Source organism: Mirounga leonina, unplaced genomic scaffold, assembly GCF_011800145.1.
Source record: "Mirounga leonina isolate KUSES-001 unplaced genomic scaffold, KU_Mleo_1.0 Mir_205, whole genome shotgun sequence".
Lineage (NCBI taxonomy): Eukaryota > Metazoa > Chordata > Mammalia > Carnivora > Phocidae > Mirounga > Mirounga leonina.
Window position 1 is genome coordinate 1,001,680 of NW_023270515.1, and position 25,033 is coordinate 1,026,712.

The 25,033-nt window shown below is 42.8% G+C and overlaps 1 protein-coding gene across 1 annotated transcript in view; it reads right to left on the minus strand.

Moving 5' to 3' along the window:
- Positions 1-18,570: 18,570 nt before the first annotated feature.
- HMGN1 (high mobility group nucleosome binding domain 1) overlaps positions 18,571-25,033 on the minus strand; it is a 7,520-nt gene continuing 1,057 nt past the window's right edge. Inside the window, exons 3-7 of the mRNA XM_035028882.1 lie at positions 24,807-24,839; positions 24,692-24,721; positions 24,559-24,609; positions 21,271-21,399; positions 18,571-19,429 (exon numbers count right to left, since the gene is read on the minus strand). Coding sequence (XP_034884773.1) covers positions 19,382-19,429; positions 21,271-21,399; positions 24,559-24,609; positions 24,692-24,721; positions 24,807-24,839 — 291 coding nt within the window. The 3' untranslated portion in view covers positions 18,571-19,381. The remainder of the gene's footprint in view (positions 19,430-21,270; positions 21,400-24,558; positions 24,610-24,691; positions 24,722-24,806; positions 24,840-25,033) is intronic.

Here is a 25,033-nt window from a genome sequence, read left to right on the forward strand (position 1 = left end):
GGGCTTCTGGCTGGCTCAGTTGGTGGAGCATGGGACACTTAATTTTGGGGTTGTGAGTTTGAGCCCCACGTTGGACATAGAGATTACTTAAAAATAAAATAGTTTTTGAAAAAAGAAGAAAAAGAAGTTGGAGGATTTATATTACCTGATTTCAAAACTCCATAAAATAAATTGGAGTAATTGAGAAAGTCTGGTATAGAAAGAATAGACACAGAGACAGTGAAACAGACTAGAGTCTAGAAACAGATGCATACAAATACAGCCAATTGGCTTTTGACAGAGGCAAAGGAAAGTCAATGGAGAAAGGATAGTCTTCAAAACCAGTGCTTCAGCAATCGGATATCCATATGCTAAATACCTCACCCATAAATAAAAACTAACACAGAATGGACACAGACCTAAAAAGAAACCTAAACCTATAAATCTTCTGAGAGGAAATCTTAATATTATTCAGTTAGGCAAAGATTTCATACATATAAAACAAAAAGTATTATCCATAAATTAAAAAGTTGATAAATCAAACTTTCTATTATTTATTGCTGCATAACATATTATCCCAAAACTTAGTGGCTTAAAACAATGCATATTTATTATCTCACCAGTGTCTGTAGATCAGAAATCCAGGTCTGGCTTAGCTAGATCCTCTCTCACAGTCTCTCTCTTTCAAGGCTCCAATCAAAGTGTTGGCCAGGGCTGGGGTCTCATCGGAAGGTGCAACTGGGGAAGAATTCATTCCAGGTCCACGTGGTTTTTTGGGGCAGAATTCAGTTCCTGGATGGCTTTTTGTAGAGGGTTTCAATCCCTAGCTGCTGTTGGCCAGAGGCTGTCCTCAGTTTCTTCACATATGGGTCTCCAACACAGCTGCTTGCTTCATCAAATTGTACATGCCAAGAAAGCAATAGAGTCTACTAGCAAGACAGAAATGACGATCCTATATAACATAATCCCAAAGTACTATTCCATCACCTTTGCTTCATTCTATTGGTTGGAAGCAAGTAACAGGGGCTCCTGGGTGGCTCGGGCCATTAAGCGTCCAACTCTTGGTTTTTGGCTCAGGTCTTGATCTCAGAGTCCTGGGATCAAGCCCTGTATTGGGTTGCCCTCTCAGTGGGAAGTCTGCTTGTCTCCCTCTCTCTCTTTGCTCCTCCCCCTGCTCATGCTCTCTCTCTCTCTCCCTAAAATAAATAAATAAATCTTAAAAAAAAAGGAAGCAAGTAACAGATCCTGACCACTCTTTTTTTTTTTTTTTTTTAAGATTTTACTTATTTATTTGAGAGAAAGAATGAGAGAGAGCACATGAGAGGGGGGAAGGTCAGAGGGAGAAGCAGACTCCCCGCTGAGCAGGGAGCCCAGTGCGGGACTCGATCCTGGGACTCCAGGATCATGACCTGAGCTGAAGACAGTCGCCTAACCAACTGAGCCACCCAGGCACCCAGATCCTGCCCACTCTTAAGGACAGAGGATTGCACAAGTGAATGTATATCAAGAGACTGCAATCACTGGGGCCATCTTAATGTCTGTCCACTCCAGACTTTACCAAAATTAAAAAGCTCTGCTCTTTGAAATACACTGTTAATCAAATGAAAAGACAAGCCACGGACTGAGAGGAAATATTTGTGAAACACACGTCTGATACAGGACTTGTATCCTGAATATATAAAGAACATTTGAAACTCAATGATAAGTAAACAAACAACCAATTTTTTAAAGGGACAGAAGGATGAATAGATACTTCACCAAGAATGACAAAGAAGTACATAAAGAGATGCTCAACATCACTGATCATTAAGAAGATTCAAACTAAAACCACACTGGGATACCACCACACTCATAGTAGTATGGCTAAGTTTTTTAAAAAACTAATTATAGAAAATGCCAGCAGGGATGGAAAGCAACTCAAATTCTCATATATTGATGGTGGGAATACAAACTGATATAGCCATTTTGAAATACAGTCTGGCAATTTCTTATAAAGTTAAATACAGATTTACATTATATTCAGGAAAGGGTTAATTCAGCAGGCCTGGGCTGCTCAAAATTTGCATACTTCCAAGGTCTTTAGGACTGTCCCTTGGTCCAGCTCCTGGGAGATAAGCTCAGAGTCTTTGGAATATCCTGCCTGACCAGAGTGTCTTTGTTTGCTGTGACTGTGGACCACACCAGAGGGTGTAGGCTAATAATGTGATTTATGATGAACGTTCTCTTTTGTATGCCTGAGGCTTTAGCCGAATTGTATCAGTTTGACTTCTGGGGGACTGGAGTCTGAGAGGCTGAGGTCAGTCACATGGGTGCTGCATGTCTACATGACTGACCCCCCCCCCCCATAAAAATCCTGGACATCCAGGCTTAGGTGAGCTTCGCTGGTTGGCAACCCTTTGTACGTGTTGTCATATAGTGGTGCTGGAAGAATTAAGGGCTATCTTTGAGACTCCACTGGAAAGTCTGGGAAAGGACAACTGGAAGTTTGAGCCTGCTTCCCCCCAGAAGCCACCCTATATGCCTTTTCTGTTGCTGATTTTCATCTATTTTTTGCTGTAATAAAATATAACCATGAGTATAACAGCTTTTCTGAATCCTGGGTCCTTCCAGTGAATCATCAAGCCTGAGGGTCATCTTGGGGACCACCAATGTCTTGTGGACCATAGGTCCCAGCTATTTCATGCCTAGTTCAAAACATGAAAATGTATCTTCTCTCAAAAACCCATATATGAGTATTTTTAAGGGCCTTAGTGATGAAATCTTTAAAAACTGGAAACAACCAACCAAAATGTCCTTCAACTCATGAATGGATAAACAAATGGTGGTACAGCCATATAATGTACTCAGTGATAAAAAGGAATGAACTGGTGAGGGGTGCCTGGGTGGCTCAGTTGGTTGAGCATCTGATTTTTGGTTTTGGCTCAGGTCCTGATCTCAGGGTCCTGAGATTGAGCCCCACGTTGGGGTCCACGCTCAGCGGGGACTCTGCTTTGGATTTTCTCTCCCTCTGCCCCTCCCCCTGCTCGTACTCTCTCTCAAATAAATAAATAAATCTTAAAAAAAAAAAAAGAGGAACAAACTGGTGAGACACTCAACAACCTGGATGAACCTCAAGAGATTACAGTAAGTAAAAGAAGCTGGACTCAACAGGCTACATACTTATTCCATATGCAGTATATGACTTTTCTGCAAAGGCCAAACTCTAGGGGACAGAGAACAGTTCAGTGGTTACCAGGTGCTGAGGGTAGGAGGAGGGGTCGTCTACTAAGTGGCAAGAGGGGACTCTTTGAAATATTCTGTGTCTTCAGTGATCACATGACTGCATGTGTTTGTCAAAACTCCTCAAACCAATCACTTAAAAAAGTGAATTTTATTGTATATAAATCTTATAATAAACATGATTTTTTTTAAATAGCAAGGAGTTGGAAATTTCAGGAAATCAAATAGCCTAGAGATGGGCCAAAGTATTTTTCTCCTGCCTCTGAGCTCTAACAAATACCTTACTGCATAACATCACGTTATGACATTGATTTTGGTTCTCTGCTTGTGAGATTTTTTTTTCTTTTTCTTATGTTTTAGCAGATCTGCCCCTCTATACTTTCTTGACTTTTAAATGTGATTAGCATAAAATACTATGTGCACTGTAGATGTAAGTTATGAAGCCCAATATTAAAATCAACTCCCTTGAACATACCATCCAATTAAAGAATTAGAACATTATCAACTTTGTAGAACTTGTCCTCCCGATCTTATTCCTGGGTTGGCCCCCTGAGGTGCCCATTGGCCTGAACTGTATGTTTATCAGACACTTGCTTTGCTCTTTGTACATAGTTTTACTAGACATGTAGGATTCCTTCAATAAAATACAGTTTAGTTTCCCTGGCCTTGAGCTTTGTAAAAATGGGATCATGCCATGTATCGATGATATCAGCTGGGATCTCTCCAGAAAACAGAAGTCCACTCCGGGGCTCAAATGAAGAGATTGTATTGAAGGAGCTACAAGTTGTGGTCAAAATTGAGGGAACCAAGGCACCTGGGTGGCTCAGCCGGTTAAGCGTCTACCTTTGGCTCAGATCAGAGTCCCGGGATGGAGCCCAGAGTTGGGCTCCCTGCTCAGCGGGGAGTCAGCTTCTCCTTCTCCCTCAGCTCCTCTCCCTACTCGTGCTGGCTCTCTCTCAAATAAATAATAAATATTTTTTAAAAATTGAGGGAACCAACAAAGGACATTGGGGTTCCCAGAGACTAGCAGCATTGGAGAGCCATTACCCCCTAGGTCTGATGGAGCAAGGGAGCAAACCTGTCACCAGATCCAGTGAGAGTTGGGCCACTGCATGAGGAGCTGGAGCTGTGGAAGTTATCACAGTCACTGGCACAATCACTGGAAGAAATATTCCAACTGTTCTCTCCTCTTGCCCTGTGCGGTCCTGCTGCCATTCCCATTGGAGGAAGCCAGCGGGACCCCAGCTGCAAAAAAGGCACCAATGTTGCAATCCACAGATTGAGCACTTGTGGACACAGGGCAGGGCAAAGAAGGACAGGTCGTGATCTGGATAGGTGGTTGGAAGCAAATAAAGGAAAACCCAACTCTCTTTGTCAGTATGTTCCCACTCAGTACGGGACTATGTCTTAGGTTCATCCCTGTAATGGCGGTGGCTCACTCATTTTCAAGTACTGTTTAATATGCCATTGGGTGGATATCCCTTTATTAGTCCATTCTCTTGTGGATGGACATCTGCTTCTAGCTCTTACTGCGAGGAACAAGGAATGCGGTTGTGAAGATTTCTGTGATAAAGGGTGGAGGGCTTTGCCTGTAACCAAGAATTTCATCAAATTCTTGGGAATTTGGGAACAGATGGGAAGTATCATGTGCTTTTTATTAGCTTTCCTAGGGCAGAAGTGACCCAGTCAGGTCGCCTCACCTCACTCCAGAGCAACTGTTCGTGGTTTTCATTGTGGTAAAACATACATAACACAAAGTGTACCATCTTAACTACTTCTGGTGTACAATTCAGTGGCATTAAGTGCATTCACAAGGCAAATGCTTATTGAAAATTTGTCAAACCAAACAGCTAGTTGCGTGATTTTTAAACCAAGATTTCTCCCACAAATTTTACATATATAATTTCTTGATATATTATATATGTATAAATTCTTGATATATTTATGAGAAAGGCACACACAGTTCTTGGTGGAATTTACTCGAGTAGGAGAGTACAAATTTAGGGGTTAAAAAAAATCTCTTAATAGATTTCCATTTCCTAGAGCGCTTTTCCATTTGCAGCAGTTAGGCAGAAGTAGCAGAGATTTCCCATATCCCCCTGCACCCTATAGGCACAGCCTCCCCCCACCAGAGTGGCACATTTGTTACAGTCCATGAATCTATGTTGACACGTCATTATCACCCAAAGTCCATACTTGACGTTAGGGGTCTCCCTTGGTGTTGTACAATCTGTGGGTTTGGACAAATACATAACGACATATATTAACCATCATTATGGTCCATACAGAGTAGTTTCACTGTCCTAAAAATCCTCTGCACTCTGCCTGTTCGCCCCTCCTTCCCCTACAAGAGTATAAGTTTTTATTTTCATGATAATATTAGAGGTCAATGTAAAGGAGGTCTGAGGCCTATGAAGCGGGATTTGATGAAGTTGATTTAGCCAGTCCCCTACTGAGAGACACTGGGCTCTTACCAGTTTGCACCATTGCAAACATTTCTGCCATGATCATCTTCATCTTTCCCTCTTGGTGCTCTCTCGAGTTTCTTTAGGGTAAGCACTAAAAATGGCATTGCTGGGACACGGGAAATACTGCATCTTAATTTAATAGGTACTGCTGAATTCCTCAGCCGATTCTTAAAATGTCTAGAATGGTTAAATCAGCAGCATACTATAATATATTGTCATTCTCCAGGGCCCGGGAGATCTAAAAGCATGTTTGGGCAGGTGTTCCTAAAGTATGAGATTCAGGTCATGCCTCTCCCAAATCTGCTTGAGTAACCAGTGCACAAATCTTTCAGTTTTTAAAAAGATTTTATTTATTTATTTGAGAGAGAGAGCAAGAGCGAGAGCGAGAGAGTGAGAGCAGAGGGAGGGGCAGAGAGAGAAGCAGACTCCCCACTGAGCAGGGAGCCCAACATGGGGTTCCATCCCGGGACCCCAGGATCATGGCCTGAGCCAAAGGCAGACGCTTCACCGACTGAGCCACCCAGACGCCCCAACAAATCTTACATTTAATTCACTTACCAGGTATTTGTTGAGTGTCTATTATTTGCTGGTGCCATTTTAACCTCAGAGGATAAAGAGGTTGAGAAGCAGACAAGTTCCTTTCAGTCAGGAGTTGGGTATTCTCACTGCTGTGAGCTTTTAGAATGCGCTAGGCAGTGCCCGATCCGCCGACAGGGACTCAACACATGTGTGTTCATGCTGGTCTGGCTTTGAACAAGATAACCTTTCTTGGTTAACTGATTGAGACAAATAGTTTTCCTATTAATAGGACCAAATTTTTACCTTCCTAAAAACATATCATCTCCAATTTAGTCCATAATTACAGAAACTCAGAAACTCAAAATTGTTCCACGTTTATCCAAAAGAAATGAAAACACGTCCGCACACACACAAAAACCTTTGTACCAGAAGGTTCGTTGCAGCTTTATTCATATTGCCAAGAAATAGGAATATCGCAGCTGCCCATCAAGAAGAGAACGGATAAACAAATCCTGGTGTATTCATACATTGGATTTGTACTCAGCTCAGCAATAGCAACGAATGAACAACTGATCATGCAATAACATGGACGAATCTCAAAAACATTATTCTGGGTGAAAGAAGCCTGATTCAAGAGTATGTATCACGTGATTCCATTTATATAAAGTTCTAGAACAGGCACAACTAAGCCACAGTGAGGCTACAGGTCGGGGCAAGGAAGGAGTGGAAGGGGCATGAAGGCACCTCTGGGGTGATGAAGAGTCTCTCAATCATGACAGGGTTTGGGTTACGCAGGTGGACCTCATCAAACAGTACGCTTGAGATCTGTAAATTTCATCAGATGCAAATTTCACCTCAAAGGAAAAAAAATAGAACCATAAGCAAATACTGAGCTCTAACTACTAACGTGCCTGCTGAAGTATTAGGGGGAAGTGTCCTGATGTCTGCAACTTCCTTTGAAATACATGAAAAAAGTAAGATGAATTGATGGGTAGATGGAGGGGTGGAAAGAGGGACAGAACAATATGGAGTAAAGCAAGTTTAGTGAAAACACAAATTGTAGAATCTGCGTGGTGGGTATTTGGGTGTTCTCTATAATTTTTTTCTCCTTTTGGGGCGCTTGGGTGGCTCAGTCAGTTAAGTGGCTGCCTCCGGCTCAGGTCATGATCCCAGGGTCCTGGGATGGAGCCCCGCATTGGGCTCCCTGCTCGGCGGGGAGCCTGCTTCCCCCTCACCCCCTCACCCCCCACTCACGCTCCTGTGCTCTCCCTCTCTCAAATAAATAAATAAAATCTTAAAAAATTTTTTTCAACTTTTTTGTATATTTGAAACTTTCATAATAAAATGTGGGGACAAAAACTGTATCACAGACTGGGGAAACTTGACTAATCTTTCACTGGAAGGCTGAAATTTAGCCAGGTAAAACTGAATTCAAATTCTAGCCATGCAGCTTTCCGGCTGGTCACTCAATGTGTGTTTACTGCAATTTTCTCAGTATCATGTGGAGAAGATTCTTCTTTTGTAGGGTTTTGTGAGAATTGAATTTTTTTTTTTAAAGATTTTATTTACCTGAGAGAGTGAGCGAGAGAGGGAGAGAGAGAGAGCACGAGCAGGGGGAGGGGCAAAGGGAGAGGCAGGAGCAGACTTCCCGCTGAGCAGCGAGCACAACATGGGCCTCAGTCCTGAGACCCTGGGATCATGACCTGAGCTGAAGGCAGAGGCTTAACCGACTGCGCCACCCAGGTGCCCCTGAGCATTGAATTTAGGTAATATACTAAAAGAACGTGAGAGACACAGCAGGTGAGCAATGAATGGGAGCTTTTATATTATTATTGGTGATTATAATGTAAGACTTCAAAAAAGATAGCCCTCGAGGTGTTCTAGAAAAATCTAAGGCGGCTTCCTGGAAGAGGGATGATGTTAAAAGAAGAGTAGAATTCAGACAGGGCAAATCGAGGGCATTCTTGGTGGGAGAAAAAGCCCAAGGAAAGGCCTAGAAACAAGAATGAGCACAGTGGGCAATTTTGGTGAGTGGAGAAGACCCTGTATTTTGTTTTTTCAAGATAAAATAAAAATATCTGCGTCTCCAGATAAAGGAAGACTTGTTGAAAAATTTAACGTGCCCCCACGAGCCCTTCTAGAGGCAAGATCTTTAATTACTAAGGTGAAGACGGTTTTCAGTTCCAAGAGTAGAGTTTTACTGTCTACTGCTTTACAACTTTCTTGAAACAAGATTGCATTCTCTTTATCCTCTGCCAAAAGACACCCTGGTAAACCGGGCCTGGCAGGAGCTGAAGCTTCCAGTGAGTCTTTTCTCTACTGGGGCACGACTACTCCCAGGTCAATCTCGCCCTAAAAGTGCAGAGTAAAGGAACTCAGGAGTAATGGAGCACTGAGATGCGGGACCATTCAAAACACCCCGAATCTGAGCACCCCACCTCCATCCAAGTCACATACCATCCAGCTTCCCCGGGTGATTATGGCCATGGCCTCCTGCATGTCCCTCTCCTCCACTCTTGTCCTGCGCAGGAGGCAGAATAATGGCCACCCAGAGTGCCCACGTCTGCAGCTTCAGAGCCTGAGTTACACGGCCAAATGGATTTTGCAGATTGGTTTGGACTCTGAGGTGGGAAGATTATTCTGGAACATCTGCATGGGCCCAATGTCCTTATGAAAGGGAGGCAGTGGTGCCCAAGGTGGAGGAAGAGGTGTGGGGACAGAAACATAAGACAGAGTGATGCAGTTGTTGGAGGGGGTGGCCCACAAAGCCAGGAATGCAGATGGCCCCCACAATGGAAAAGGCAAGGATGTGCCTGGAGGTGGAGTCTCCCCTAGAGTCTCCAGAAGGAACACAAAGGAAAGTCTGAACGTGGACTTCAGCCCAGTGAGATTCATCTTGGACTTCTGACCTCCAGAATAATGGCCCCCAAAATGAAAACAATAAACTTGTGTTGTTTCAAGCCCCAAAGTTGTGGCAATTTTTTCCAGCAGCTAGAGTTAGCTTTTAAAAATGTAAACCAGAGCACATTGATTCCCTGTTGAAAACCCTCCAATGCCTTCCCATCACATCCAGAGTAAAATCCAAACTCTTAACAATCTGGTTCCTACCTATATCTTTCTCATTGGCCCCTACTTCTCTCCCTAACCCTGTTTACTCTGCCTCACTTCCTTGACTAAACCCAACTCACTTCTACCTCAGGGCCTTTGCACTTGCCACTTCCTTCGATCAGAATGCTCTTCCCGCAGACTTTTGCAAGGCTGGCTCCTTCTCCTGTTCATGTCTGTTCTGAAATGACACTGGCCCAAAACAGCATTCCCTAAACACCCTGTCCAAAATAATACTGCTCCAGTTCCTAGCTTTTTACCCTTCTTTAGCTTTCTTCATAACATGACTTCCTGAAATTATACCATGTGCATATTTTAATGTGTCTCTTGCTTGCCTCCATAATGGGATGTAAGGTCCGAGGGAGCAGGGAGTTTGCCCCTTCACTGAAGTATCTCTAGCACATGGGCTGTCCTAGTACCTTCATGTGAATGAATGAATGAACAGACTCTCCTTTCCTGATCCCGCACTGCTGTCTTGCCAATGACCCTCCCACTGATACATCAGTTTTCATGCAACATGAGGAAAGAGCTGGATGGTCAAGGATTTGGGGCTGCTGATTATTTGATTTCCTGTGCTTCCTGGCAGAGCTGGGAATAAATCAGCAAAAAGTCCCCAAGCCAGTCATGAACTAAATAAAAAAGGACTTCAATTAAAAAAAAAAAAAAAAAGTCTCTCCCCTACAGCACCCAGCTGGAGATTTATTTATTATTTTATTTTTTAAAGTTTTTTTTTTTTTTTATTCATTTGAGAGCGAGTGAGCATGAGCGGGGGTGGGGGGGAAGCAGAGGGAGAGGGAAAAGCAGACTCCCTGATGAGCAGGGAGCCCAATGCGGGGCTCAATCCCAGGACCCTGGGATCATGACCTGAGCTGAAGGCAGACGCTTAGCCAACTGAGCCACCAAGGTGCCCCTGGAGATGCCTCACCTCATCCTCATTAAGGCCGTTCACTCCGCTAGATCAATCTAAATGGGGGCTGTAGTTCTCTGTGAAAGGGGCTTTTTTTGTGGGGGGAGGATTCAGGCAAGGGTGGAGGAGAGAGGGTGAGCACAGGACTGGAAGAGATTGGGATGGATTCTTGTCAGGTGGCCCCCCTCTCCTTGACTACTCCCCAGCTCATCATCTACAACATGTTTATGGATACTTGAAGACTTCTTTCCAGACCTTTCTTCCAAAAGGCACCATGACAGAGCTGACGGTTGAGATATTCATATGCAAATGCTGGTGGCACATTGTGGTTTTGTTACAAACCAGTCTGCAGTACGCTGGTCCCCTTACCTGCCCAGGCGTGGTTCATCAAGAGTTGCCTGCAAGATCGTTTTCAGAAACTTCCTCAACGCATCAGTAAGTTGGTGCTGCTGCTGGAATACCTGACCTCACATCCCCGGCAACAAGGCCATGTTTTGAGCTGGGTATCCTGCTCCCCTCAACCTCGCTGCTCTGATTCCTGGCCATTGCGGGGTGGAGGTAAGGCTGGGGGTTGAAAACACTCCAGGGAAGGTCCAAAGCTCCAGTTTGGGTCAGGACCTCCAGATCCCATGAGGGATGTGTCCAATTTGCCCTCAAATGGGAACCCTGGTCTCTTGACCTTTTTTTTTTGAGAATCTTTAGCTCAGCGCTAAACTGAAAAATCCTGACCTGGATTTCTTTTCCTCTCCTTGGTTTCAAAAAATTTTTTACAAAATTATTAGATGCTTATTTTAACAAATTCAGACCATACAAACATAAATAAAAGTTAAATTCCCTTGGGCGCCTGGGTGGCTCAGTTGGTTAAGCAACTGCCTTCGGCTCAGGTCATGATCCTGGAGTCCTGGGATCAGTCCCGCATCGGGCTCCCTGCTCGGCAGGGAGTCTGCTTCTCCCTCTGACCCTCCCCCCTCTCATGTGCTCTCTCTCTCCTCTCATCCTCTCTCTCAAATAAATAAATAAAATCTTTAAAAAAAAAAAAAAAGCTAAATTCCCTTTCGAACCGTTGTTCCCCTCCTCTTTGAATTGCACTCCCTTGGGGGAGCCACGGTTAACACTTTCCAAGTGTCCTTCTCTCGAGCTCACCAAATACATCAGGACAATGGAATCATGTGCATATTGTCCTGTAACTAGCATTAATTACTTACCCATGTGTTCTGGACCTTCTTCCATGTCAACATATACAAGTCTATCCTGTTTTTAGCTGAGTGCTATTCTGTAATAAGGATTGGTGATGTAACATAACCTTTGCTGGCTGTGTGGACACTGCTACAGCTATATTACATGGAATGTGCTTGCATATATATCCTTATGCAATTGTAATTTTCTTATGAGTAGACTCTCAGAAAATACATTATTAGGTCAAAGGATGCATTAACCAGGGTTCTCCAGGGAGAGAGAATAGGATACGTAATATATCGAGATTTATTTTAAGAAATTGGCTCATGTGATTTATGGAGGCTGGTAGGTCCAAAACCTGCAGTTCAAGTCCGGAGGCCATCTGCTGCAGAATTCCCTCTGGGCTCTGAAAAGGTCAGTCTTTTTGCTCTCTCCAGGTCTTCAACTGATTGGATGAGGCCCACCCACATTATGGAGGACAAGCCGCTTTACTCTAAGTCTACAAATTTAAATGTTCATCTTATCCCAGACACCCTCACAGAAACATCTAGGATAATGCCCGACAACATATGTGGTCACCATGGACCAGCCACATTACTATATAAAATCACCCATCACAAAGGATATCTTCATTTAAATTTTTGATAAGTATTACCAAATTGCCTTCTAAAAAACTCATTTCCAATTGACACGTCCACCCAGCAACTGGATAGCCATGCCTTTTAACCCCCATCCTTCCCAACACGAAATAGTATCATCATTCCTTTAAATTTTTACCAATCCAATAGGCAGAAATGGTATCTCTGTTGTTTTTATTTGCACTCCTCTGTAACGCAGTTAGAAGTACGTTTTAAAGAAAATAACCAGTGTTGACAAAAGCGCGGAGAAATTAGAACCCCAGTGCACCACTGGTGGGAATGCAAAATGGTGCAGCTACTGTGGAAATGGTATGACAATGCCTCAAAAAGTACTACCGTATGATCCAGCAATTCCACTGCTGGGTATGTGCCCAAAAGAATTGAAAGCAGGGACATAAGCAGGTATTTTTATGCTCGTGTTCATAGCAGCATTATTCATGATAGACCAGAGATGGGAGCAACCCCAGTGTCCATCCTCACATGCAGTGGAATATGATTCAGCCTTGAAAAGGAAGGACATTCCGACACGGCTGCAACATGGATGAAATCTGGAGACATGCTAAGTGCAATCAGCCAGCCACTAAAGGACAGAAACGGTCATTCCACTTCTGTGAGGTCCCTAGAGCAGTCAGGTCCACAGAGATGGAGAGCAGAATGGTGGGTGCCAGGGGCTGCGGGAGGGGGAATGGGAGTCCGTGTTTCATGGGGACAGTTTCAGTTTAGGCAGATGAATATGATCTGGAGACAGATGGTGGTGATGTTTGCACAACAATGGGAAGGTAACTTGAATGCCACTAACCTGTACACTTAAAAGTGGTTGAAATGATAAATTTCATGTGTATTTTACCACCAAAAAACTCTTTTAAAAATTTGAATTTGGGGCGCCTGGGTGGCTCAGTCGTTAAGCGTCTGCCTTCGGCTCAGGTCATGATTCCGGGGTCCTGGGATCAAGCCCCGCATCGGGCTCCCTGCTCAGTGGGAAGCCTGTTTCTCCCTCTCCCATTCCCCCTGCTTGTGTTCCCTCTCTCGCTGTGTCTCTCTGTCAAATAAATAAATATTTAAAAATTAATAAATAAAAAATAAAAATAAAAATTTGAATTTCTTCTGAATTGTTTTTTCATACCATTTGCTTCTGCTTCTATTGGATATTGACTAGGATTAGGATTTGGATGTTCTTTCTTTGTTATATGTATTGCAAATATTTTCTCCCAATCTAACATTTCTCAGGTATTTGTTCAAATAAAATCACATAAAATCTAAAAATGTTATGAGATCAAATATTCATTCAACCTTTTTCTTTGTGGGTTCTGGATTTATTACTTTGCAGAGAAAGGCAGGCCTGTCTACTTCATAATTATGCAACTATTCTACACTTTGCTCTGGTACTTTCGGAGTTTTTCTCTATTTGGGTTTTTAAATCTACTGGAATTTATCTCCATGTGTGGTAGAAGGTAGAGGTCTAATTTATATTTTCCTAAATGGATAGCTGTTGGACTGAGACTGCTTTTTTTTAAATCTGATTTTATTTGTCAGAGAGAGAGAGAGGGAGCATGCGTGCACAAGCAGGGGAAGCGGCGGGGAGGGAGAAGCAGGCTCTCCACGGAGCAGGGAGCCCGATGCGGGACTCGATCCTGGGACTCCGGGATCATGACCTGAGCCGAAGGCAGTCGCTTAACCAACTGAGCCACCCAGGCGCCCTTCTCTTATATTCTTTTATCAAAAAAATTCTTAGCTAGTCTCATAATTTTCTCTTTCTGACGGTCTTTATTGTTTTTCAAGTTTTGTGTTTTTTTTAAGATTTTATTTTTACGTAATCTTTACACCCAACATGGGGCTCGAATTCACAACCCCGAGATCAAGAGTCACATGCTTTGGGACACCTGGGTGGCTCAGTGGGCTGAGCGCCTGCCTTCGGCTCAGGTCATGATCCCAGCGATCCCCAGGATCAAGCCCTGCATCAGGCTCCCTGCTCAGTGGGGGGCCTGCTTCTCCCTCTCCGTCTGCCACTCCCCCTGCTTGTGTGCATGCGCACTCTCTCTCCCTCCCTGTCTCTTTGGCAAATAAATAAATAAAAATCTTAAAAAAAAAGAGTCGCATGCTTTACTGACTGAGCCAGCTAGGCGCCCCCCTCCCCCCCCCCATGGTCTTTAGAATCAGCTTTCCAATTCCTAATGCAAATTCTGCCAGAATTCTGACTGGAATTGCATCACATTTTTTTAGGTAAGAAAAACCGACACCCTTAAATGTTGACTCTTCTTAGGAACCCTGTTTTCTCATTTGTTCAGATCTTCCTTTATGTCCTACAGCCAAGTCTTATATTTTCCTTCCGTAGATAAAAATGCACATTTTTGATGCTGACCAAGACCCATTTTGAGTCCCAGAAATTCGGAAGAGCAGTGTGCCCCCTTGCCAAGTACCCAGAATCCATTTACTCTGATTTCTAAGAGGCCACCTTACTCGTATGAGCTCAATTAAATTTGCTCAATTTAATATTTAGTTCACTTTGGCTTCAAAGATAAACGAGATAAGGAGAAGCAAAGCCAAGAGTGAGAAATTATGCTACAACAGTTAAGACTCCCTTAAAAATATTTTTTGCGAAAACCCAAATCAGCCCTGGTGGAAATGATCATCTTGCACATTTTAATATGCAGCCACATCCTTACACGGACCCTTCCAAGCATGCAAGCCTTGCAACACTGCCTCTGACTCATGCATAACAGATGAGTGTATTTACATTTTTTCATACATAACTTGAATTTATCATTAGTCTTTATACACTTTTCAACTTGAACTTTCTGTGGGTAACATGAAGTGTTTTCCGAAGTAAAATTTAAGACTGACATAACTTTATGAATTCCACCTGAACTGCAGCAGTAATCCCTACAGTTAAGGGTGTAAGGAAACACGGATGGACCTACTGCCATGTTCTAGTAAGATAACACAGCCAGACTGGAGAAGTAACTCTCACGTTCAATGCTCGACTTAAAGTTAGGTCAAATGTATTTTCTAAGGCTTTACTGAGCAACCTATGTTGTTGTAAAGGGGGAAAGTCCACCAGGAATCTAGTTAGCATAGCTGGGAAAATCACTGAGGAAGAGCATCAGGTGTTTATTGGGCACTGTGCCAGATGCTACTATAGTTCCTCAGGACCCTCTGAGAAAGGTTTAGCAGTACTTCAGTTAAGCTCTATTCCCTATCTCTTGCCCCTTCCGTTGCGGGGTCACCTTCATCCGTGAGAAGAACATGGCGAGACGAGAACAGCAACTGCTGTGACCGTCCCTAACTCGGGTCTGTATTTGCACCATGCACGGAGTAGCTCCTGCAGCCCTGTTCTAATCACATCACTTTACATTTCCAAGTCCTCAGGAGACTTCAAACCATAAGAGACTCTTAATCTCAGGAAACAAACTGAGGGCTGCTGGAGTGTGGGGGGGGGGTGGGAGGGATGGGGTGGCTGGGTGATAGACATTGGGGAGGGTATGAGCTATGGTGAGCACTGTGAATTGTGTAAGACTGATGAATCACAGACTTGTACCCCTGTAACAAATACACTATATGTTAATAAAAAATTAAAAAAAAAACAGTATAAAATCTTGCAGAAGTTTTCCAAAATTATATGACATTTACTATTTTCAAAAAAATAAAATAAAATCAATGTGGAATCAGCATCTGGAAGGTAGTATGTTGATTCTAAATGCGGAAATAGCCAGACTGGATTTTTTTTTTTTTTTTTTTTTAGCAGCTTCTTGGTTCAAGTCTATCTGCATCCAACACCCAACCTTGACAAAATGTGCAAAACTTCAAAAGTAAGTGAACATTTTTTGGAACAATTTTTATTAGTAATATATTTTTGCTTCCTGTGTATTTTATTTATACATAGATTGTTTTAAACTATCCATCCTTATTTGCTTCAAGATAGTATGGATAGCCAAGATTAGCAATGGTTTGATGGCTATTGGGATTGGTTGACTGGTACATGGGGGTTCAGTATACTGTACGGCTTCTGAGTATAGTTAAAGTCATCCCTAAGGGGGGAAAAAACAAACCCACCTGTAATGGCCAAATTATGACATAGCCACATGAATTATTAAGCAAGTACTAAACCATTTTACAAATAAAGAAAACCCAAGCACACATGAAGAAAATTTCAACGTATCTAAAATAATTACTTCCAAGCACACCTGGGTGGCTCAGTCTAGTAAATGAATTATTGTTTTTTGGCTTTGTCTGCATTTCCTGAGTTTTTTCCCCAGTGAATATAAATTGCTCCTGTACTTCAATTACATACATACATACACATTTCTCCTCCCTGTACCAGCTGTCCCAATTCTTGTCCCTATGCCAACAAATATTTTTTTAAAGACTTTATTATTTGACAGAGAGAGACAGAGGGAGAGGGAACACAAGCAGGGGGAGTGGGAGAAGGAGAAGCAGGCTTCCCACTGAGCAGGGAGCCCCATGTGGGGCTCGATCCCCGGACCATGGGATCATGACCCGAGCTGAAGGCAGATGCTTAACTACTGAACCACGCCAGGAGCCCCTGCCCACAAATATTTTCACACACACTTCCCAAACAGGGCTACAACAGACTATGTTTTCTCTGGGGCCTCCATGATCAGTCTTGGTACTAGGCACCAGGTTCTATGACTGTTAGTCCTCTGATTAATCCCCGTTTGGAAGGTCAAACCCAACCTCTGACAAGCCAAGGGAGGGAAAGGTTCTTATTTATTGGTTTTGCTAGTTACAGACTGAAGACTGATTTGTTTGCATCATTACTAAAAAGTTATCTTCCCTGTCCTTTTAGCATGTCTGATGTCAAGCATTCTTATCATTCAGTTCTCATTACTAGTTTAAAGAGATTTAAACAACTAGAGATTGATTATTGATAGGCAATGAGCTTAGAAAATATGCCAAGGGGTGCCTGGCTGGCTCAGTTGGTTATCCAACTTTTTTTTTTTTTTTAAAGATTTTATTTATTTGAGAGAGAGAGCACATGAGAGGGGGGAGGGTCAGAGGGAGAAGCAGACTCCCTGCTGAGCAGGGAGCCCGATGCGGGACTCCATCCAGGGACTCCACGATCATGACCTGAGCCGAAGGCAGTCGCTTAACCAACTGAGCCACCCAGGCGCCCGAGTATCCAACTCTTGATCTCGGGGTTGTTAGAGCCCCACGTTGGGTGTAGGGATTACTTAGAAAATTAATTTTTAAAAATATGCCCCAAAGTGGTTTATTTCCTTAAAAACTGTTTTCCTTTGATAGCTGAAGAGAACATCCAGGTGAGGGTTCACTTTTTCATTAAAAAGATAATGCTCAAGGCAAGTAGGACCTACAAGTACCTCCATTCCAATTTTCTACAAAGAAAACCATCTCTTTTAGGTATCTGTAAGAAGTAAAAACAAACAAAACCAACCCTGTCACACTATTTTTTAGAAAACTAGTAAATCTCTTTATTATTAGCAATGAGTTCGGAACCATCGAGGAAATCTTCCTGTGACTGTAAGCAACGATCACTGTTCCTCGGGGTACTGAGGGTTGGGTAGTACAGATGAACACCGTCGAACACGTTAAAGGGTTAAAATTCTAGTTTTCTTCCCATTGGTTTTTAGATACCACCTTTAGCTGTTACCAATAGAGAGGTGCTAGAGAAATTCTGGTACAATAAAACTGTATAAAGTATCCATACACCCCAGGCAAGGTTTTCAGTTCAATGCTTCAATTTACATACCCAAAACCCCGGATTGTCTATAGTCAGAAATTAAGAGACAGATCTGTTTATCATGGTTCCACGCTCTCCACAGAGTACCAACCGCCAGGAACTGGGGAACGTGGCTCCTAGGCCCTTCCCATTCCCTAGGGGTCACCACAGCCCTCCTTTGGGTGTCAGTTTATCCCAAGTCAACATCCTCTTTGCATTGACACCCTGTGGTTTCACTGAAGGGGTCACATCTTACCCTCCCCCCACCCCGTACGAGGTCTGCTCAAAACAGCCACTGACCATTCCTGTGGTCGTCTTTGCAGAGTTGTGATCCCTCAGGACTCCTGTTTCTAGAGCATCCTTGCCCCCCCACTCCCAGAATCATTCCAGGGCAAAACATGATGTCAAGTGTACTGAGGCTTATAGGGTTTCAAGGCCTTCTCCTGTTCAGTGGTAACCCTGGCCTGGTGCTTTCTCTGGCCCTGGGTTTGCATTGGCCAAATCAGTGCAGGTGTCCACCACCACTTCTGAAGACTATTTAGATGGCAAAACGAAGTACAGTATGTATGAAAATCCCAAAAATATGCAAACACAAACCACATTAGCTGTAGTTTTAGCTGATTCAGTACTTATAAGCTAATATGAACAGCAAATAATTATGTAGTTTGCTTCAGAGGATGCTGGACTGTTTGCTATTAAACCAGTTTAGGCACACAAACATCTTCAAAGAACATTGTATATGTTCAAGTGTTACAAAAAAATTAAATATTCCACTTTCAAATTTTAAGAAAACTTTGGAAAAACAAATGTGGTAATTCTTTGAGTAAAATTTAAGCCTGAACTTGATTTATGTGCTTCACGAAATTCTTTCTTAATTGAGTTTTTATTGGTTGTTTTGAGGATCAGTACAGACATTTCAATTTGTACACAATTCTTAACGTACGTACCGAAAATCTAAAAAAACCATGTAGTTGTGATTCTTTTCTAAAAGTTATTCCAGTGACCTTCCAGCTTAAAATTTGGAGGCAAATTTTCCTTAACAGTGTATCAAGTACCAAGATCTTCAAATGCTGATACACTGTTACATTGTTAAGTCCCATTAATTCACAATTTAATATCATATACACTACATACTCAAATTCTCAATCTTGCACAGCACATTAACAGAGTTACTAGGAAAACTGGACTACCACGACCAAGATGTTACAGAGTGCACAAGAATTCTGACCGGAAGAGCCAAGATCTAGGAGTGGTTTTCTTTAGGAAACAATTCTACCAAAAACAACATGGGAATAGAAGTAATTTAAAATATTCAAGACATAGTAAATGCACAACTGACTCCAAATTGGCCATTTAGTATGCTTGGTATTATAGGATATAAAAACTACCCCATCTATGGAATGTTGAGCTGACACCCAAGACAATCAAAGCCTCCCACATTCAATATCCCACTATTTCCTGGTTGTACCAAAAAATAAACAACCAGCAAATGATTTCACCTCTTAAAAAAAAAGCATTTACACTTAAAAAATGGGATGAGGTGGGATTCCCTCCTTCTTAAAAATGTTTCTAGAGCTACTAAAAAACTTGCATTTACAAAATAGTTGATAAAAATATTCCTCTGGATTGTACAAGAAGGGCGACAGGGACCACTGATAAGACATGGTTTATGGTATTAATCAGACTTGGCTTCTTTCTCTCCTGCTTCATCGGAGGCTGGACTCTGCAAATCAAAGGAAAAGTAATAATCAAATACTGGATTTCTGTGTCATTGTTATGATCTTTGAGAGCTTTAATATTTAATACAATGTAAGTTTCACTTACATAGAATTATTAGGTCTTGAAAATACAGGTGGATCCTCACTATTTGCAGATTTTGTATTTGTAAATGTGCCTGCTCACGAAAATTTATTTGTAACCCTAAAATCAATACTCCTGGCACTTTCATGGACTTAAAAGCATTTCTTTGAGTTCCTCAACATGTACATTCCCAGCTGAGGTAGCTGTTTCAGTTCTGAACTAGTGTCTTTTTCTGCAGTTTATCTAGTGCCATACATTTCACATTTTTTTGTGCTTCTGGATGATGTTGCCTAGACAACTGTAATACTGTCTACTAAGTGCAAGAAGGTTGTGGATTTTACCCTTACGGATAAAATACACCTGTTGGAGAGCTTCATTTAGGTATGAGTTACAGGGCTGTTTCTGTTGGCCTCGAGTTCAATGCTCATGTATCAACAACATGTATTCAACGAAAACACGTAAAATAAGGTTATGTCTCGAGGGGTTGATGGAGATGTGCTCAGCATGCTGCAAAGTCTAACCCTGTTCTTCCTCCATGTGCAACTGTTCAGTAGTCCACCTTCTAGAACACAGTCACCATAACAAGAGGGTGATCACGTGTATTAGAAGGTCAAATTCTTCCCTTACAACTAGATTAGTAATCTCATCTTAACACCACATAATATTTGACGTGTGGTCAGAACTACCAGTTAAAAATAAATTCTGATTAAGACTCCACAAATTAGAAATAAGTACCTGGTTGTTTCAAGATTTGATCTATAAATATAAAAGTTTTAAAAACACCCTGAATTATTTATCTTTCCAGGTTTAACCAATGTAACATTAAAAAAAAGGCTTGGCTTAAGAAAAATTATTTATCAAAACCTGTAGCCTACTTGTTTAGTGTCTTCTCTTCAAGGATAAAGATTAAGGACACCAAGTCTTTTTATTTGCTTGATCTAAGTTATTTAGTCCTAACACAAGTAGCCACTTTTAAGAAAACTGGACTTCTTTATCAGAAATGAAATGGGAAAAATGTGCCAAATAAGGAATGGATTCAAAACATTTTTGAATATCCAGGAAATAAAAGCAAGATTACAACAGTTCTATAGATGGCAATTAAAAAAAGAGCCTAGAATATTTCTTAAACAAAATACCAAGGTTATGTGAAAGAAAAAGGAGTATCACATCACTTAGTAAATTAAATCCATTTAAAAATCCACCAAGTATAGCGGGAGGGGAAGAATGAAGCGGGGGAAATCGGAGGGGTAGACGAACCATGAGAGATGATAGACTCTGAAAAACAAACTGAGGGTTCCAGAGGGGAGGAGGGTGGGAGGATGGGTTAGCCTGGTGGTGGGTATTGAGGAGGGCACATTCTGCATGGAGCACTGGGTGTTGTGCACAAACAATGAATCATGGAACACTTCATCTAAAACTAATGATGTAATGTATGGGGATTAACATAAGAATAAAATTTAAAAAAGAAAAAAAAATCCACCAAGTAATTTTATTAATGAACCCTGTGTACAACATACATGGTGGATCTGGTGAAATTCTAAGCATATTAAAATTTCTTGTTCACTCATTTAAAAAAGAAGCCATCAACATATACATTTTCAAATATGATCTAATTCATAAAAACCACCTGTGTATTCACTTAGGAGTTACCATACAAAGCTTTAATATTTTGATGAATAAAGACTGTCTTATCCACTATATGGAAATATAGAACTTATTATTTACTGTTCAAAGTCCAAATCAACAACACACAACACTTCTGACCTCCTCATTTTTAGTTTCTCCGTTTTCTGCAGGTAAGTCTTCTTTCGTTTCTTGGTTAGCCACTTCAGCCTGTTTTCCCTTTGCTCCCCTTTTCCCCTTTGTTTGCACTTTTCTGTCTGAAGATTTATCCTAGGATACATTAAGAGTATATTTTAAGTATAAACTTGGCACTTACGTTTTCTCATTTCCTATAGTGTCCCCAACAGCTGCCATGTTCATGCTAGCCCCCACAGCATCCTGAAGGACAGGACACCACTTTCAGAGAAGACACCTGAAAGTCCATCCCCACTAGTCAGGACGACAGTGTATGCCCAGAACTGTAACATTACTTGCATTATCAAGCCTCATCAGACTTACCTTGAGTAAACCTCCACCTGCTCAATCACCCACTATTCTCTCAAGTTCCACATGACCGAACCAATGAGGGGAAGAAGAGTTGGAGGAAATCTCTTTCCACTGTAACCCTACCCATCCCCAAAGTTTTCTTAAGCTTGAATAATCAAATTGTCAAATCATCACCGTTCTGACAGGACATTCACCCTCCCAGTAAGACCATTCACCTGAAAACAGCACCATGTTCAATGGTCAGGTTGACTAGCCTGCTACAGCTAATCCCTTGATATCATGTAATGAGTAGCTAAAATGATCAATTTTGAGTGTATAATTTTCATTTACATGTTGGAAGAATCTGAAAAGCACACATATTAGTATGATGATAAAAGACGTTCAAAATTTAAGCCACTGTTAAGCAACATAAAACTGTTTTTGGATACCATCCATCAATGGGGAAGAAGTTTAAACATTTAACATTTATTCCTTGTAAAGAATGCTTAATTGTGGGGCGCCTGGGTGGCTCAGTCGTTAAGCGTCTGCCTTCAGCTTGGGTCATGATCCCAGGGTCCTGGGATAGAGCCCCGCATCGAGCTCCCTGTTCTGTGGGGAGCCTGCTTCTCTCCCTCCCACTCCCCCTGCTTGTGTTCCTGCTCTCGCTGTGTCTCTGTCAAATAAATAAATAAAAATCTTTAAAAAAAAAAATAAACAAAAAAACCCAAAGAATGCTTAATTGTTAGGTCACCAGTAAGTTTTATCAAAGACTCCTGTCAGTACTGACCAATATTTGAGTTGAACAGCCACAAAGACATGTAGGTCAATATCACAACTTCAATGCTAAGCGTGGGGGGTGGGGGGGAGCCACTGTACTGTATTCTGAACCAATGATGGCCTTCCACGTAAAAGACAACATGACAGCTACTAATAATACACCATCTTTAGAACAAACCATAAATTATAATTATTTTTTAGTGAGCTCTACGCCCAGTGTGGGGCTCAAATGCACAACGCTGAGATCAAGGGTCATATGCTCTACCGACTGAGCCAGCCGGGAGCCCCAGAATAAACTATAAATTATGAAAACAAACGTATTTGGGATAGCACTCCTCACACACTGGTACCATGAAGTGTCACAATCACCTCTGCAGTTAAAAGTTATTCTTTTATAATCTGATTTTAGATTTCTCATTAGTTTTCTAACCACTATGGCATAGCATAAAAATGTAAATCCTTAGAAGTGAAAACAAAATACCATTTTTAATAACAGGAACGACAGATGAAAAAAGGCAAATCAATGTTTTCCTAATATATGTTTCAATCCCCAAAATACTTCTAAGAAAATGATACAAGTCATTACCTCAGTGGTATATATATGCTTTGAAAACAGTGTGCCTACACTGTAATCAATACATCAAAAATTTACCTTCCATTAATGCTTTAAATTGGATCGATTATGAAGGGTGTACTACAGAAACTCAAGTAAAACAAAGCCCCCCAACTCCACATTTTTCCTTTGGCAACACTGAGTTGACAAATTTGTTCCTCAAGAACACTGACGAGAAAACTTACCTGTTGGCCTCTCAGTGGGAGAAAGAAATGTGTTGATTACACCTGATCCCAAACCCAACTGAGTGTAAAATCCGAGTATTTTCATTAAAATAAGTTTTGGGGGCAAACCAAAATATACGAAGTGGTAAATAAGGAAGAAAAATTTAAGAGGAAAACAGGCATAGTACTTCAGCCAATTGGTTTATTAAAAATAACCCAAAGATGGGTAATAATAGTACATAGTTCATTCCATCATTATGCAACAAGATCCGCTATTTTTTTGGCCTTCATGAAAGGTTCCTGTTTTACTTAACCTTTTATACAGAGTTACTGTTTTACCTTTTGTTGGGGGAAATACTAAGTTAACACACTATGCTTCCAACCTTTGACTACTTAAAAAAAATAGACTTTTCCACTTAAAAAACCACTTTGAGACTCCCACATTCGTTTCTGCACAACGTTTAACATAACTGGAAACAAAACCCTTGATTACGCAGTGCTAAGCTTCCAACTACACTTTCAGAAAAGGGGTCTGACACCAAACTCTCAGGTTTCAAGTGCACAGCATTAATCACAGCACGCACTTCCCCCGAAGACCGCGACAGCTTTGCAGAGCCCGGTTTCAACGCTACATCCAACATCAGAGTTGGGACCACTGCCGTGTGCTTTGCCTTCCCAACTAAGTGTTCCCACTTCGCATAAACGCACGGACCACTTCCCTTCAGAGACCCCAACGTCAACGACGCAGTCGTGCGTCTATTCCGGGGAACGACTCTAACGGTGGTTCGTGGTTCGGGTTAACGCAGACTTAGGGTAAGACGAGCAGTGCGCTCCTCTACACGTGGTGACTGAACACAGTACTTGTGCCATTACGTCCTCCGGGGGCGCAGCCTCGATGGCACAGGACCGCGCACAGGACCGCGCACCTCACCCGCAAAACACCCCCACACGAGGGCTCGACCGCGGCTCCGGGATTACGGTCAAGCCCAAGCACACGCCCGGGCGGCCAGCACGAACCATGACGAACGCAACCCAGGAAGGGATTTCCTTCGTCAGCTACACTTCGGAGTATTTTCCGGCGCCCTAAGTCTTTCAACCTCCGCGGCACGGTGACCGTGACACGTTACGTTCCCGTAAAAAACCAGGAGAACCATGTCCATTATTATTATTTTTTTTTTTTACCCAGGCCGGAAGCAAAAGTCGGTCCCTGCTATCGTTACGAAATAAAACGCAAGTAGGGGAACAGGAGACAGTTCCACGCTTCGGGCAAGCAGGACATCGGACCGAGACTTTCGGAGTCACGACCTCCGTCACTGAGGCCGCCAGCCCTCGGCGTCGCCGGCGACGGCTTGCTACTCGCACCCGTCACGCGTCAAGCAGCGCGGCAGCGGTCCCCAAGCGGGAGCCTACCTTTCCTGCCGCCTTTTTTGGCTTCGCTTCCGCTTTTGCAGGAGCGGGTTTCTGAAAAGCAAAGGCAGCACTGAGTGTCTTCGCTGGGCAGACCCCACGGGGCAGAAACGGTTACGGGGCGCGCTCTACTTACAGCGGACAACCTCGCCGACCTCCTCTTGGGCTTCGGGGGAGAAAAGGAAAAAGAGCGAGCAGTGAGCGGCGAAGCGCAACGGGACCCACCCCCGGGCCGAGGCGCCGGCTCTTACCTCCTCCCTGGCCGCCCCCTCGGCGGAGCCGACCTGCGGAAGGAAGCACACGCGCGAGTGGCCGCAGCCCGCGCGCCCCGCGCCCGCCCGCGCGAACAATGCCCGGCCGCGTGACGTCAGCGGCTTCCCGCCGCCGCGTTCGAATCTCCCACCCGGCTCCTCGGCCGCCGAACGTTCCAGAACGCCGTGCCCGGGCCGCCGCGCGAGCGCAGCCCGCCGGCCCGCTG